General features: G+C 31.0%; 2 protein-coding genes and 1 long non-coding RNA gene across 4 annotated transcripts; 1 reads left to right on the top strand and 2 right to left on the bottom strand.

The window, feature by feature from the left end:
- The first annotated feature begins 100 nt into the window (after positions 1 to 100).
- LOC113512599 (coiled-coil domain-containing protein 191) lies at positions 101 to 9,166 on the top strand. 2 transcript variants are annotated; one of them, XM_052900044.1, is made up of 8 exons: positions 101 to 222; positions 3,919 to 3,968; positions 4,130 to 5,089; positions 5,238 to 5,458; positions 5,954 to 6,099; positions 6,299 to 6,682; positions 7,620 to 7,774; positions 8,508 to 9,166. In XM_052900044.1, the coding sequence occupies exons 1-8, from the start codon at positions 214 to 216 to the stop codon at positions 8,647 to 8,649; spliced, it is 2,067 nt and encodes a 688-aa protein (XP_052756004.1). In that variant the 5' UTR covers positions 101 to 213; the 3' UTR covers positions 8,650 to 9,166. The 2 variants fall into 2 exon arrangements, with proteins under 2 accessions (XP_052756004.1, XP_026752299.2); XM_026896498.3 differs by lacking the exon at positions 101 to 222 and adding an exon at positions 2,181 to 2,535.
- On the bottom strand, positions 1,180 to 3,762 carry LOC128201852 (uncharacterized). The gene is made up of 2 exons (XR_008253467.1): positions 3,324 to 3,762; positions 1,180 to 1,245 (listed from the first exon to the last, which is right to left on the bottom strand). It is a non-coding gene; the product is annotated as an uncharacterized LOC128201852 (long non-coding RNA).
- A 1,140-nt stretch (positions 9,167 to 10,306) lies between the features above and the next one.
- LOC113512498 (palmitoyltransferase ZDHHC23-A) lies at positions 10,307 to 14,325 on the bottom strand. Its single transcript, XM_026896397.3, has 6 exons — positions 13,940 to 14,325; positions 13,277 to 13,486; positions 11,994 to 12,071; positions 11,714 to 11,890; positions 11,526 to 11,629; positions 10,307 to 11,423 (listed from the first exon to the last, which is right to left on the bottom strand). Exons 1-6 carry the CDS (start codon positions 14,143 to 14,145, stop codon positions 11,383 to 11,385), a joined length of 816 nt encoding a protein of 271 aa, XP_026752198.1. The 5' UTR covers positions 14,146 to 14,325; the 3' UTR covers positions 10,307 to 11,382.
- Between the last annotated feature and the right edge of the window lie 3,005 nt (positions 14,326 to 17,330).

A 17,330-nucleotide genomic window follows, 5' to 3' on the forward strand; every position in this document is an offset into this window, starting at 1 on the left:
ATATATGCATAGACTAGAGAGCTATGCCTATAAAGATATATGTCATTTATTTCAATATCTGTCAACTATCTGTCTGTAATTTTGACAGTAAGTACCATAATATCAACGTAATCTCAATATTTCAAGAACTTAAAAATACCTAAACGGAATTAAAAATTACCAGATATAAACTGAAGACAATGGCTGTATAGGCTTAGTCCTTTTGCCTTTCTTATGTATAAGGTAAAACGGAACCAAAAAAAAATAAGAACAAGGGAAATCTTTGAATATGAAATCAATTAATCTTATTTTTTTTTAAATGGATGATAATGGAATAGTAACTCCGTCTGAGCTAACGGTATATACTGGTGGGGTACCACTGAAGGATAATAGGTGAGAATGAAAAGGCAGGTCAGTTAGCTCGCCGTGACAAATGCGACAAGTATTAATCATAATGGTTTCCAGGAGGAACCGCGTGAAGATTGACCTGACAGAACTTGTTAATAATGTCGGCATTAGTCGCCATGACTAACAACCCCTACATTTATATGATTTAAATCACACATAGATGTACCGGGTAACAAGCTGGCTGATAACACGGTGAAACAAGCAGCTACTTTCAGAACTGTGACTCAAGTCCACCCGTTTCTTATGTTATATGCACGCTATTGGAGCCGTGAATATGAACAACTAGCTTATAATTTGCATAGCTACTACGACGACTTACGCTAGACGTTTTACGTCTTGTGGATACTAAGAATAAGGAATTATAGAAATCTTTGATCAGCATGCATCCCTTGGTTATATATACTTTGGTCAGTATGTGGTCCGTTATACTGTGATATACAGTGTGGCCGTTTCTGAGGCGCCATTTCTCTAAACTTTAAAATTTCGATTTTATAATCATAGCGAAATCTTTATTTAAGGACCAATATGAACTTGGATTTTTAATTTAAGGTAGTATGTTACACTACGTCTATGAGATAGTAGACAGAGGGAATCTTGTGCCAACAGTTATATTTATTAGCAAAACATGGCTCAGACTAGAATTTCATTTCAGATATAGGAGAAAAATATTAGATTTTAATATTATATTCGACAAAATGTTTGATTGAGTGGTATTTTAATTGAAATGAAATTTGGTGTTGATCTATTGCAAGTTGAAACCTTAGTATATAGTACCTAAATTTGACTAACTGACCTTGAACATTGTCGATATTTCGGGACGTTGCTTAAATGACATCTATTTTTTTCAATGAACCATCCCTGTAGATAGAATAAGTACTTTTTTACTAGATGAATGATGATATATTCGTCTATATTAACGGAAAATGGCGGGGCACCGGTAGAGGATGAAGTCAGGACAGCTGGCCCATTGTGGCAATTATAATAGGAATTAATTGCAATGGTTTTCAAAGAGCTTTGGTTGATCTACCAGGATGTACTTTATTAACGAGTGAAAATAAATTAATATCTTATCTGCGCTATCAGTGTACTTTGGCGGGGAACCAGTGAAATATGATAGGTGTGGATCTATCTCATCTATTCGGCCACTGTTATTTTAAACTTGTAAGCCGACAAAACGGGGTCAATAGTGGGGAAAAGGATTATTAGTAATGGGTGTAATAGCTCCATTGGTTCATACTCTATTTTGTTTTAATAGATGATAATGGAATGGTAACCCCGCCTGCGCTAACGGTATACGCTGGCGGGGCACCAGTGATAGATGATAGGTGAGGATGAAAAGGCAGGTCAGTTAGCCCATTGTGATGAATACACTTGGAATTCAGCACGATGGTTTCCAGGGGAGACCACGGGGAGGTGGACCTGTTAGGGTATATTATTAGCAATGGAACTGATAATCCGCAATATTAATAATCTCTTCCCACCCGGTTCATACTCTATTGACTTTTGGGTCGACCTCCACGCGGTTCCTTTTGGGTTATCATTTCATTTTCACCCATTAAAAAGTGACAAATCATAGATAATAAGAGAATGTTTACCTAACTGTTCCTGATTATATATATATATTATATATATATATATATATATATATATATATATATATATATATATATATATATATATATATATATATATATATATATATATATACAATTTGTGTGTACCCATTGATGTGCGTGCAGAAAAATAACTAGATATATATATATATATCAAGGGCGGAAGTTTTATCAATAATCTTAAATAGGCTAGGTATTTATTATTGATTTCGCAAGAACCATGGATACGGTAAACAAGTACCACTAAGTAAACTACAAAAATGATTTAAAAGCAGCTGAAAATCCGAAAACAGGAAGATTATACAGTACACAGTTGTACATTGTGTTGATCAGTTTCACATTACGCATTATTTTTCAAATTATTTTCTTTAATTATTCAAAATATACACGCTCTTTATGATATGGCCATAATAGTCTTAACGAAATGGAGGATCTAATAAGAAAAGACATATTTAAGCAAAGGGATTTATATAGACTTTCTCCAGATTACAAACCTTCGGACACAGTACTACGTTTGGAGTTGAGGAGAGATTTGGTGAGGATAATTTATTTTTTGATGCATTAGTAATTTAGCCGTGCCGTTATAGGCTGTGCTAATTTCGTAGATGTATTAATTGACCGAAATAAAAAACAGCATAGCATATATATTTGTCCGGAAAGTACGTATAAAAGTTTTTTAAAAATTTTATTTTACAATTATTCAGGTAAATCAATTTTATCCCCTTCAAAGTACTCCCCCTGTGACATAATGCACTTGTGCCAACGCCGTTTCCACTGTGAGAAGGCTCCTTGTTGTAGGTTTCTCAGCTGCCCCGTCGTAGCTTTTTTTATCTCATTTATGTCCCCCAAATGCCGCCCCCGAAGTACCAATTTGGTTTTTGGGAACAAGAAGAAGTCACACGGGGCCAAATCCGGCGAATATCACCGTAATGGAATTTTTACTCAAAAACTCACGGACAACAAGAGAGGTGTGGGCAGGGGCATTAAATAACGCCCCTCTCGCGCCAATTCTACTCGTGCCAAGCTTTTGTGAGCACATCGACGTAGAATTTTCCATCAAATATATCCCCCGAACATCGAAAAAAACAATCAACAATACTCTTTATATTACGACGCGCTGCTCTTCAACGGAAGCGGGCTCCATGCCGACGGGGTTTCGTTAAGAGGTAACTTCACAGATGGCGTGACAAGCCATCGCACCGCACGGCGGTCAGACCAGAACTGAAGCATTGTTAGGGACATAAGGAAGGGGTCCTGTGCTTATATCGCATTCCAGAACACTTTTATACGAACTTTCCGGACAGACCTCGTATATGTACGTACCTAGGCATAGTGTGTTTGCTTATCTTAAAGTACATCTTGATCATAAACCTTTAACTAGATAGTATTAAAACAAACGCTTTACTAATCAAGTTTTTGTGTCCATAAATATAAATAATCAGTATGCAGGTCCAGTTTAGTGTACATGATGTTCCAGGATAAGTTTTTGACAGCTCCCCCCCTCACCCCGAACTTTTGGATTCTCGACCGCGTCATCCCCTATAATATATTTGTAATTGGATGAAAATGGAATAGTAAGCTCGTTCAAGGAGAACCGCGTTGAGGTCGATCTGACTGAATATACTCTATATTTATTACCGTTAGTTAAGCTGTTAATCCTCGTTATTAACAATCGTTTCGCCCTTTAGGCTGATACTGTCAGAAAGTATAATTATTATTTAGTAATTAAAAAAAAAAATAATGAAAAACAATACAAAGTTCAAGATCACCTTCCTCCTTCATCATATTTTTCTTATTATCATGTACTTAGCACAAGGTTACCATATTATTATTTCACTGAATACATATAGTGCCTATATTAAATAAGTCGATCAGTTGAATAAAATTACGAGTAGATAATTATTTAAAATATTTCCAGGTCAAGACTACTCATAATCACGGAATAATGAAGAATATCAATTGGCAAAGGTACAAAATTTTTATAATTCACCGGCACTCATCTCGTGTTGTGCTAGAAATACTATCGTATTATTTTGTAATGCATAACAGTTAACTATTACACTAATTTAGTAAGGATTATTTTTGCAAGTTCAGCGTTTAAGGTTAATGAAATTTTAAAACTTTTTCAGGAAAGAAATGCGGAATTCAAAAGATAATAGAGTTAATAAAGAAATAACAAAAATTCGAAACGACTTCCAATGCAGCAATTTGAAAAATCAAATAATGTTAAAAGATGCGATTAAATCTGTCGATTCTTTGGGAAATAATGGTTACCGGTTTAATAACAGGTTATTAATAAACGATTTAAATGAAATAACAGATTCTTGTTTTAGTGAAACGTTAGAAGATAGTGGCAAATTAATTCTATGTAATGATGTAGATTTTAAAATATATAGTAATCCGAAAATGGTTGAAAAGGAAAATCGAAAGTGTAAGACTCAGAATATGAAACCGTTCCATGAAGAAAGTAACAGTAATTTAAATAATCACATAACGAACAATTCTGATAATGAAGATATTAATATAATGCGGGTTGATTGTACATACCCTTCTAAATCGTTAAAGAATACAGAAATATCCGACTGTGATGTAAATTCTGTTTTACAAACAAATAACTTAATTACAGAAGAATCTTCTAACATGATAGAAAATATAAAAGAACCAACAAATAATTTACAAACGACACTGATTATGATGGCAATATCTTCAAAATCGAATGAAAATGATATACATGAAAATTCTACAAATGTTGCAGAACCTTTGAATTATGAAGAATTAACTACAAGGAATATACAACAAAATACAACTGTAGTAAATAACAAAGTATATTGTAAAGAAATTCCAAATTTTTTGAAGGTAACAGCATTTAAAGTTGTAATTAGCGACAAACAATTATCCATTTTACGTAAATATATAAAAAAGTGGCGAGATTACGTATGTAATAGAAAAGAGCATTATTCTCAACAAAGACTACAGACTCTAAATAATTTTTTTGATAAACTTTCACGACGAAAGGATACAAATAACTCATCAGAGTCCATAAGTAAATCCAAACAACTTGTACGAGACTATAGTTCATATCAACACAGGTATATTTTGTTATATTATAGGTAGATTCTTAGTTTAAAGTACCATTTACGATTTCTATATCACTTGTATGTATATCCTTTAACATGAATAGGTTAGTATCAAATTTTTATACGATTTAAATTATTATAGAATATTTTATTTTTTTAGATATAAAATACAAAAACATATAATTGCACTACAAAAGGTGAAACTTGAAGAGCAAAACAGATTAATAGAGGAACTAAAGTATAATAAAATAGTAGAAGCTTCGAGACAATCAGTCGATGCTATGAGGGAAGAAGTACGAAAAACATATTATGAAATAGACAGACAGTTAAAGCCTAAGATAAAATGTCTGACTAATGAACTAAAGATACACGAGATTGAAGGTAAGCAATTTATTAAATTTAATATTATAAATTGATATTGAAAATTATTTTAGATTCAAGAGCGTTCATAAGAAATAAAACGTCTGAATAATATATAAAGTTAATTATCAATATTTGTAAATACATAAAATTAAACTGATAGTTTAGATATAGACATATACACCTCTTAAAGTGTTATTAAACAAATCATTACCTTTAATATAGAACTAAACTTGGTATAAAGACAGTAGATACATGATGAATGTGGAGTGTAAGAGGAAAGTGTGGAGGAGTATGCCGCTTGTAAATTCGGTGACCAAATTTATTATTCACTTAGGGGATATTGGTTCACTTCTTCCCAAAACCTTGACCAAATTGGTACCTCTCTTCGGGGGCGGATACATCAGACCCAAAGGCAAATCATTACCTTTAATTCTTTGTTCTCTACTTCTGTTTTTTTAGTTTCAAGTGATACACAGAAATTTTATTATAACTTCTTTCTTTCATTATTTTTAGAACCGTCACTTGTTTTACATTGCTTAAAAGTCCCTCAGTTTTTACAAAGAATGGAGAAAAGAGCTCGTGAAAGAGAGGAAAAACATGCAATTATAAGAGAAAGACGAAGGCAAATGGAAGAAGAGCGTATTAGATTAAAACAACAGGTAAACTGGTTCTTTGTTTCATATACATTTTGTTCTCTCAAAAAGTGACTTCAGTCATAATCACACATACACTTATAGATTGGATTAAAAATATTGTAATTTAAAACGCGAAATCGTGCCTACAAGTTCATGTATATTCTTCTTCAAGTGTATTTTATACAAATTGTTTAAAAAGTTAAAGTTGCAATTAATATTATAGGCAGAATTGGCGAAAGTTGAAATGGACAAGGAAGAGAAAATGAAAAGAATAAAGGAACTTCGGCTGAAACGAAAAAGAGAAAAGATAGATGGCATACGCAGAAAACAATATGCTGAAAAAATGAGAGCACTGGCAGTAATGGCAGATTTACATTATGAAAAGAATTTATTAATAAAGTATGGCGTACGGCCTTTTAAGATATTATTATCTATAAAACGTGATAATATTGAGAGGGCCAAGGCACATTATACCTTTCAACTTAAAAAAAATGTCTTCCTGCACTTTATGTGGTACACTGAGGATATGTGGTTTGAAAGAAATTATAAAGCTGAAGATTTTTATAGAAAGAAAATACTGAAGAAAGCATTCAATAGTTGGAAACTGGTAAGTTAAAAGATTTTTTCAAAAGAAAACAAAGAATATCTAAAAACCTTTTCGAAAGATTGAATAATTTTACAGATATTATGTACCTACTTATTATGCCAGGTATTAAGATTTTATTGAAATTACGTGTAGCCACTACTTGGCACCGATATCACGGAGTGTCCATACTCCAGTTGTTCAATGTAAATGTTTTTTTTTTTAATAAGTGATAAGTGGCGGGAATACCATGTCGGTAATCCTGTCTGTACTATCGGTATACGTCGGCACATCGGCAGGGTATCAATGAGGAATAACAGATGAAAACGAATGCAGGACAGTTGGGCCATAATGACGAATTGGACAAATTAACCACGATGGTTTCTAGGGGGAATCGTGTTGAAGTCAACTTGACAAGGTATAAATCAAGCATTGCTAGAAAAGCAAATGCAAGGATTGCTAGAAATGAGGGTTAGCGTCACTGTTTAACAGCACAGTTTACGTTAGCAAACAACCTTTTACTCCCTAATCATATATATAAGTTTAATACCAAGGTTATATTTTTTGTGAGAATAAAAATGAAATGGTAGCTTCGCCTGTGATGTTGGTTAATTTTGGTGAGGTACTAGAGAGATACGATAAGTGAAGACTGATGATGACGGCAGGTCAGTTGGTCCATCGATGGATAAAGTCACCAGAAACTTACCACGGTGGTTTCAACGGACAATTTTTATGTATATAACTGGAAATATCAAACAATCTGATAGCCCATCTGTCATTCAATTATACGTAAGCTGCGTAGCATCTTGGCAACAGTAACACGTGTGGGACAGAAGTAGCAATGCAGGTGATTTTTGTAGTTTTCCGTGGAAGGCGGCAATAGTCAAAAAATTACCCGATTAGTATGTGTATCACTTATTTTATTATTTTATTTAAATAATATTTGTTTTTAATTTTTCAGGCTTATCGTACATTTGTCATAAAGAAGCAAGTAGCCGAAGATTATTATGATTTATATGTAACACAGTTAGTGTTTAGAAATTTTTGTAAAGGAATAGAAATTATCAAGAAAGAGCAAGAATTAAAATTACAGAAAGCAATAATATATCATAATAGGTATCTTATCGGTCAATAAATAATTTATTTGCATAAACTCAGGTACAGTTGTGGCTGTAGTGTAGGTATTATTAATACCGAAGTTTGGACTTCCCAGGTAAAACTGGTAATATTGCGACGTCTGAGGTCTATTATGTCCTTTCTTAGAGTTAGCTACTAATTCCTGTGACTGGAATTTTAGGATGTTCTTAGCAGGGATGTTTGTTATTTTCTCAGGATATAAACTGAGGAGATAAAGAAAGGAAAACACTCGAAAAAGAGTAATGATACATATGCAAAGGATATGTATTTAGTAGCGGATCTATAGGTAACATTTGGGGTCTTTGGCAAATTTATTGGAAACCATTCATTATATAATGACAATAACAATAACAAAAAAAAATTAAAGAATTTTCGATGGATATAATAGGCAAGATGCGTAGCTGTTCTTTATATTGAAAGTTTATTTGTATAATTCGCATACTTTCTTAATACCCTAATTTAATTATTGTGTTTAAGTGGGTTGCAGTTCTTTATGGCAGTCTATGGGGGAGCCGTATGTCCAGCAGTGGAAGGATAATGGCTGAAATGATGATGATGATGATGAAGTAGGCTGCAATAACAAATGATGTGTTGTGGTGTTTTTCCTCATTACGGCAAAATCTGCAAATATTTGTTGGGCTTACGTTAGTTTTGCTATGTGCTTGCTTAGTATCCAGTAAGAACTATTGTGACTCAAAATAATTTTTTACAGCAACTTGATGTTCAAGATTTTCACATGCTGGAGAACTTTACCGGCTTTAAATGCTTTGAAAAGAGAACAAGAAGCTAGAAAAGCAAGATGGAGAGAAAAGGTACTTTTAGTAGTTCCCGATTATAAACCTCCTGAAGATTAGCAAAATTATGTTTAAGAAATTCAAATGCTCCAAAAGATTAGGAACCAGTTTACACGAATGATGCATTTCATAACAACCGCTGTTGGAAGTGTACTACTTAGTTTGTTAACAGTACGCCCTCTTAAGGGAATCCCAGTTCAAAGCGGCTTTTGAACTCTCTAATATCTGAAGCTATTTAATTTCAAGGTTCTGATTCAATTAATATTCAATTTCTAAAAATTATAAATTAAGGCTACTTGATAACATTAGTCATATCAACGTACATACATTTTTCACTTTTTTTAGTAGTTTCATTGTTATAAAGTATTAATAGTGATAAATGTATTACTTAAGCTTAAGTGATAAAATTGATTCGAATTCTGTAAATAAAAATAAATTGATATACAAAATTGTTATATATTATTTGCCTATATATTTTTAATCTTTTAATCTAGTTATTTTTAATAATATACGATTCGCTAATTTAGACATTTCGTCGTATTATTCTGTGAAGTTTATCATTTACTAGTAAATTTTATATTTATGTATTGAAGTTTAGTGCATCTAGTTATGTAGATACAGTGTAAAAGTCATCCATCGGCAGAAATAACAAAAAGTGTAACTGGTGGTGTAAAGCCATATTTAATAATTAAAAAATAGATATATTTAATTATATGTGTCAAAATCAAATTATTTATAAATAAGTACAATATTACAGAATAATATAAACACTATACATACTACAGAAGTATTGTCTACATATACAACATATGAAAAATATTATTGGACATCTAATGATGACAACGAATTGGATACAAAGAGATACCGGTATCAGACTTAATAGTAGAATAGGAAAGAAAAAATCCAGTCCGAGTTGAATTTATACACAGAGGATTCTGTACATAGATATGAGATAAAATGACCTTTGTTTTTTATGCAAAATAGACGCCAAATCGTATTGTTTCGACCAATTTGGTACGGAACTATATATAACGAAATTACCTAATTAAAATAAATAGAATTAAAATTCCATACATAAAGAGATTGTATTAATTAATATTGATTGAGGTAAAGTATTCCAGTACTTTATAATTCTAAAACCACAACTACTGTACCCTTATAAAACTATAATATTAACATTAGTTAAGAAACTACAGTTATGTTTTTTACGAATAAAATCTCATTTCATTTCATAATAACTCAAAAATTAGCAAAATAGCCAATGTATTGGGCATGATCATGAGATTTCTAAAAAAACTAAATAAACGGTTAGGTACTGACGTCTCTTTGAAATTATTTTTTATTTAATTTTATAATTTAGATTTAAGATATTTATGGATATTTAAATTTTATAAGAAAAGAGTAGAAACAAAAACAGAAGGCAGTGAAAATTTGTATGTTGTTTGATGTAAAGATATTTAATGGGAGACATAGAATGAAATAAGGTTATATTAGCGCAGCCATTCAATGCAGTGGAGACCATTTTTCAGATGATCTAATTCGTACCTTTTTCGAATTGGATTCTTATTTTCTTTTCCTTTTTTTTATATTTGAATAACACACAATTACAATTAAAATTATAGCCTATAGCATAGGAGACCTATAGTTATCAGGAATGGCATACCATGGGCATTATATTGCATTTTGTTAGGTCCATGGTGTTTTTATGACTATAGGCGTCATTTATTTTTATCCATTAGGTGGGCTATCAGCTCGTTTTCTATTTTAAGTATCATAAAAAATATATCAGTATATTTTATAAAATGACTGCAAAACTTTTTTGTACAACATAGAAAAAAGATTTGTTTATTTGTACAAATAGTAGTAAACGCGATTTCCTATTTCTTTAATATAACAAAACTGTTAATATAATCCAACGTTTTTCACTTGGGTAAAAAGGAATTTGGATTTTATGTCATTATAGAGAACTTTGTAATAAATTGCTATAAATTTTTCGGAGCTATCGTGATTTATTATTTTAAAGACAAACCGCGTCCACAATGTTAAGCTTTTATTTTTTTATAACACTGAGATGGCAGGCACTGATACGGCCCACCTGATGGTAATTGGTTACAGTAGCCTATGAACACCTGCAATACCAGGGGTATTACACGCGCGTTGATGACCCTGAAGAAACCTCTTTACATTCCTTTCGAAGAACCCCATGCTATTATGTATTTTATATAAAAAACTATTTTTTTTAATAAGTTTTGCAAAGAGCAATAAAAACACAAGAACAGTGAACAAATAATAACAATTAATTAGGTAATAATTAAAACAGTTTCACTTTACGTTATATAATACTTATAATGAATAAATAGTGTATTTTCCAAAACTAAGGCGATTAATACAAGGAGTAACAGCCCTGCTCCCTGGGTTAATCGCTTAACAATCCCACGAAAATGACTAGAAATAACAAAAATGTTTACTACTTGGTATTTATCTATAGTTCGATAAGAATTACAGATACACAATTATCAATACATTTTATATTTACAGAGAAGACAAATGGTATTACAATATAAATTACTTATTTTTAATAAAAAATAATTCATTTTTATAGTATTAAAAACATTATCTTGTATATAATAAAATATAAACAATTTAATAAAAATAAAATAGTGAATATGTACAGAATATATTACAAAGATTCAAATTTATCTTTAATTGATTTATAGTATCTATTTCATAATAATTACCCCTCAGTAAACTACTCTTATTAAAATTAATATTTAAATAAGTTCATTATATTTATTATACATTGAAAACATTAATGAGTTTTCTCCATTGTGGTTCTGAAAAAGGAAAAATGCATAGAAATATTACAAATAGGTTTTAATTTTAGGATGTTCCATTTAAATCGTTTTATTTTTAAAGAGCTTGATAAGAATACTTACCACTATATTTTGGAATGTATATCAATAATTGATGAAGTAGCACTAGAAATATAACAAATAGATATCCCACACCGTACACACAGGTAACAAAGCAAAGCGCCATACTGAAATGTAGTTAAATAAAATGTATAAGTACAATGTAGAACAAAATTGCTAATACATGGGTATGGTAATTTGTTGTTACTTACTTGAATTCATAATATACATCGTCACAATCTTCTGGCATTAATATAGTACCATATAATATAAAAGGTTGACAAACACTTGTCAGACCTAAGTTGGTTCCAAACAAAAGTGTTGCAAATGCTAGCAGCTGTCCAACTAGGAAATAGCCATAATTAGGTTTAAGTACACAGCAGTCCCACCTAAAATAACAAACAGTCCATTTATAAATGAGTAAACCATCAATTTTAACTTTCTAGGCATGCATGGCTCAATGACAGATAAGGAATTAGCATACATACATACCATATTGAGTGAAAGAACCGTTCATTTACCTCAATTTGACATATCTGGCAGTAGTGAGAATCTGATGTGAGGACAGGGCTGAAATATTTTCATAAGATTTATTATTCAATTACTTTTACTTATTTATTTGACTTGAATATTCAGAAATTGATTCAATTATGTCAATTATATGGTATATATTATTCAAAATACTTGTACTTTGTTCCACTATGTCTATAGCAAAATGTGTTTTTTTTTTAATTATAATATTTATACACAATGGGTTTTAAAATATCATCCTTAGGCATAATGTCAAGTCAAAATACAAACCGTGGATTTCATTATGGTATCAGTGTTTTTTATATATATACAAATAACTGTAATCCAAAATTTCAGTGATAGTTTAACAAGAATTTTATTGCATGATTAATATTTCAGTTCTGTATAACAATACTTCCCAATAATCCAACATTGTATTAAAATATATTTTAATTATTTATCTTCAACTCTATAAAATTAAGGATAAATAATATAAATATAATAATATAGAAGTAAGAAGCACCATAGTTCTTAGCATTACATTTAGAGATACATATACTGAGGGTTGGATCCAAAGGATTTGAATTCTAGATCATGAATTAAGTATATATATATACATATACATATATATACTAGCTGATTCGGTAAACATTGTTTTACCATATATATTATTTCTAGAACTATACATGAAAATATATCGTACTACAATTATTATATTCGATTGTCATCTTGCAACTATATTGCGGCACATAAAAATTGCAAATAAACAACAGGGGTTGATCGTAAAAGCGTGAAAATTTGAATTTGTATGTATTTTTCAATGCTAAATCATAATAAAATAAAAATAAAATAAATTGTCAAAAAAAAATATATATATATTTAGGGGTGGGTCACCCCCTATCATTGAGAGGTGTGAAAATTAAATGTTGGCCGATTCTCAGACCTACCCAATATGCACACAAAATTTCATAAAAATCGGTAAAGCCGTTTTAGAGGAGTTTGGTAACAAACACTGCGACACGAGAATTTTATATATTAGATATATATAATATAATCTAATACACATACATATAAATAATTTAGTATACAGAGATGTGGATTATACATTAGGGCTTATAGGTTGGCATAACTATAGAAAGTGTTGTTTTTATTGTTTTTGTTAAATATGGTAAGTTACATATAGCAACTCACCTAATATGTGAAAACTGTTTACTGTAACTTTAGTAATGAGATTATTTATTTAACAATATATAAGAAACACCTACCTGTATTCTTTTCCTTTTGAAGATCCAGTAGCTAGTTCAAAGTCAGCAACTGCTTTCATTTTATAAAAGAAATAGCATGTACATGTTAGCAATAGTAGAAATATGAAGTTCTCTAGTTGTGTTATTTCCAATAGTCCCAATATTCCAATTTCAAATATTAAAAACATATATAAAGCTGAAGATAATGTCCATGAGTAAAAAAATGGTGATCTGAAAATAAAGTTGTTGGAAGTTCAATTAAATCATACTTATATATATATATATATATATATATATATATATATATATATATATATATATATATATATATATATATATATATATATATAGCAGTAGAGTTTGTTTGTTTGGATGAATGTTGAAGGGTTTGTTTGGATCTCTGGAATTATCAGTCGGGTTCGAAAAATTCTTTTTGCATTTGATAGTTCATCATTTAAGAAAATTATAGGCTATTGAATATTACGATATAACCACGGGCGAATCCGCGTAATAGAGCTAGTAGAAAAGTAAAAAAATCATAAGCACAATTATTATCTTTTAACTCTTTTCTTTAGTCTTCATGATAATTGTAATTTGCTAAACAGAAGGATACAGTTCTACTAAAATTTCTGTTAATAATAGATTTAGCTTTATGTATGATCAAGATAATAAATCAGTAGTTACCTGTTCTTCTGACGTGGTCTGGATAATACGTACAATGCACCCATTCCTATGACTACCATGACTATTATAGTAATTGCACGGGATATCGTGGCTACTAACAGCAAAAGTGGCAATATTAAAAAAGGTAATATTGCATCCATATCCACTTTCTTATTAGGTTTATTTGTGTTATAGGGTAAAAGATCTTGGATAGTAAGAGTCACCATTGTACTTTCTAATATTTAAAATTGGAATTTAATTATTGTATTAGCTTGTCACTAAATAAATTCACTCGCTATATTTTAATGCAAATTTCATTGTATTTATGTTCAAAAAATAAATAATCATAAGAAATAATTTGAAGTATTCATTCTGTACTTTATTTAAGAGTCGTCACTATCCCTATATGCTGAAATTTGAGTTATCTATGCCACAGTTTAATAGTATCGGTTCAATAAATTAAAATAATTAAGTTTTGTACAACAATTTTTAATTACATCCGTGTCTAAAATATTCATATCGCTATAATTACATATTAACTAAATAAAAATGTAAAAAATGAATAATTGACAGTTTGCTGGTGTCCAATAATAGTACAAATCAATAATTGTCATTTAAAAAATATTTGTGAGATAATTTTATAAATCTTGGTTAACTTTTCATTATACTCTATTGAAATAAATTATAGCGTAAAACTTTTAAAACATAATCACTTGGTTGCATAGTTGTTAAATATATAATGGTTTTTTATTCGAAGTGACAAGGAGTTATTTCTTTTTTTGTGTAAAAAAAATGACAGCACAATAGCTGTGTTGTTATTTGCTAATAGATTTTCACACTAAACAAATTTCAAAAGAGATACTTCCAAATACGTAAAATTTGGGCTAAATTGGTCTGTATCATTTAGTCCATTGTTTATTTATTAAATTACATGCAGATCTTATTTGGTATGTCATGAAATATTACAAACACATTTGCTGAATTTGAAGACACTGTTTAGTGGTTTAGAAGAGCCATATAACCATTTTCAAAATGTCAAAAAGTTAAGGGTTATATATAGGATAGGCCGTGCCGTGCCTATACCTTTATGTGCATATATTTAATAAATAATACCCATACAACACAATAAAAAAAGAAGGAAGGTATGAAAAAAAACGTAGTCGGTACTTTTGATTCAAGATGTTTTTTTTTATGGATGATGATGGAATGGTAACCCTGCCTGCGCTAACGATATCTGTTGGCGGAGCATTAGTGACGGTGATCATGAAAAACCAGCTCAGTTAGCCCATCGTGATGAATACACCTGGAATTCAGTTCGATGGTTTTCAAGGGGAACCACGTGGAGGTGGACCTGACAGGGTATATTGCTAGCAATGCTACCAATGGGTCAGTTAGATCCCATTACTAACAATTCCTTTCCTCCCTCAAGGAGAGGTTGAGAGCACCAAAGAAAAGCAAGTAGTACAAAAAGTACTCGACATTTTGCTTTTATTATCTACAGCCGAACTGCTTGAACAGTACCTCTATTTATTGTGCAAAGTAGGTATAGCTTTTAACGTCACTAAGAAATACACACATTAACGTAGTCTAGGGATATTTTGAATTTTCTCAATTTACTGAAATTAAAATATAAATAACATGCAACATATATATATTTTTTGAAAAACCCATTAAACAGACTATACTTCAAAATAAATTAAAGTCATATTTTTGCATAATTGAAGTTTTATTTAAGTAAAGACAAAAAATGGAAAAATGGTAAAATTAAAGGTTGTCTGGAAAAGATTGCTTAGCAATAAGACCGCCTTTTGTACTACATTATTCTTATTGAAAATTGTTCAACAAATATAATAATATCTACTTTATTGCAACAAATATAATGTTGGTGCTATAAAGTGTTTAATAAATAAATAAATAAATAAAAATTGATGTTTTTTTATAAGAAAAAAGAAAAATAAAGCTAAGTATTCAAGTTTTTTAAAATGATACAAAAATTCGAAGTCAGTAAAACCACCCATGATATTAATAACGGTTCTGCAGCGGTTTTTCATACTTTGAATCAAGTGATTAAAGTCTTGCTGTGAAATATTGTCCCAGGTTTTGCTTAGATGCAAAAAATGTTGCTCTTCAGTTGCGATGTTTGCAGGAAAATCCTTCACAGCATGTCCCACGCGTGCTCTATGGGGTTTAGGTCTGGCAATTGCGCAGGCCAGCTTAAGACCGACACATTGTGCTCCTGCAGCCAGCTGGTCACGACTCGAGTTGTGTGCGGGCGAACGTTATGTTGCATGAGTGTGAATTCTCGGCCCATTTATAGTCGATGGCGATGGACAATGGGTATTAGTACCTGGTTACGGTATTTTTCAGCGGTCATGGTGTTTCTGATCCAAAAGAGGTCTATTCTGCCACCGACACGAATTCCTGCCTAAACCATAATTGTCCCGCCATGGTAAGGATGAACTTCCTGAGTGTGTCGCTAACGGCTCTCACGACTAGAAACTCCCTATACACATACTCTTCGTGAATAAGGATGGAAACCAAATCGGGACTCATCGGTAAACAGTACTACAGACTGGATATCCTCCCAGAGCAAATGTTTACGGGCCCACTGTAATCTTCGTCCACGATTTCCTTGGCGCAGTGCTGAAGTACGAAGCGGTCTGCGAGTATACAGGTTAGCTTCATGCAGTCTTCTCCTCACAGTTTGGTCACTCTCTCTCTCTCTCGCTCGGCATTAATTAGAAAAAAGATACACGTGTATAGCATATTTAAGGAAGTTCTAATAGGAAAAGGTTCTCAATTGGTGAGAAAGTTTTGGCTGTTTCATGATTACATCGTCAATTCTATTGATCATCAATTCGATGAAATATTTCATCGTCGTTACGACTAGCTTTTTCAACCGACTTCAAAAAGGAGTTTATCAATTCGGTTGTATTTTTTTTTGTGTTTGTTATCTCACAACTTCATTATTTCTAAGGCAATTTTTTTTTTCTGAAAGGATATATTTGCAGATTAGTCTCATAGAAATTATATCAAAATCGGTTTAGTATTTGTTTAATCAAATACACTGATTTTATCACAATCTAAATTGTTTTTTTGTGAGACACAATCTTAAATTATTGCGGAACAAAATATGTTAAAACATAAGTACCTACCTACTTGTATTTTTGAAAAATCGTCTATCATTCATTGTTTTCTTTTTTACTATCCATTTATTTCAGTATAAATTAAGCTACAAACTTAACAGAGGAAGACGTACGAAAAAATAAGTTTCTAAAAGTAATTTTCTAAAGAAAATCATGTTTGACTGTTTATTTCTTGGACGGTCGTGATATTTCTGATACTCAATATAAAGGTACCGTTTAATATTTATCTTTAATCAGTATAATGATTTTGCTGTCATTACCTTAAC

The sequence above is a fragment of the Galleria mellonella genome, unplaced genomic scaffold, assembly GCF_026898425.1.
Source record: "Galleria mellonella isolate WM207_F2 unplaced genomic scaffold, CSIRO_AGI_GalMel_v1 utg64, whole genome shotgun sequence".
Lineage (NCBI taxonomy): Eukaryota > Metazoa > Arthropoda > Insecta > Lepidoptera > Pyralidae > Galleria > Galleria mellonella.

Excerpts from the sequence above, each read along its gene's own strand:
- LOC113512599 (XM_026896498.3), top strand. The coding sequence starts at position 2,425 with ATGGAGGATCTAATAAGAAAAGACATATTTAAGCAAAGGGATTTATAT. Across the intron at positions 5,090-5,237 it reads TATAGTTCATATCAACACAG|ATATAAAATACAAAAACATA; the intron begins GTATATTTTGTT and ends TTATTTTTTTAG. Across the intron at positions 5,459-5,953 it reads AAAGATACACGAGATTGAAG|AACCGTCACTTGTTTTACAT; the intron begins GTAAGCAATTTA and ends CATTATTTTTAG.
- LOC113512498 (XM_026896397.3), bottom strand. The coding sequence starts at position 14,145 with ATGGTGACTCTTACTATCCAAGATCTTTTACCCTATAACACAAATAAA. Across the intron at positions 11,891-11,993 it reads CGGTTCTTTCACTCAATATG|GTGGGACTGCTGTGTACTTA; the intron begins GTATGTATGTAT and ends TTGTTATTTTAG. Across the intron at positions 11,424-11,525 it reads ATACATTCCAAAATATAGTG|AACCACAATGGAGAAAACTC; the intron begins GTAAGTATTCTT and ends TTCCTTTTTCAG.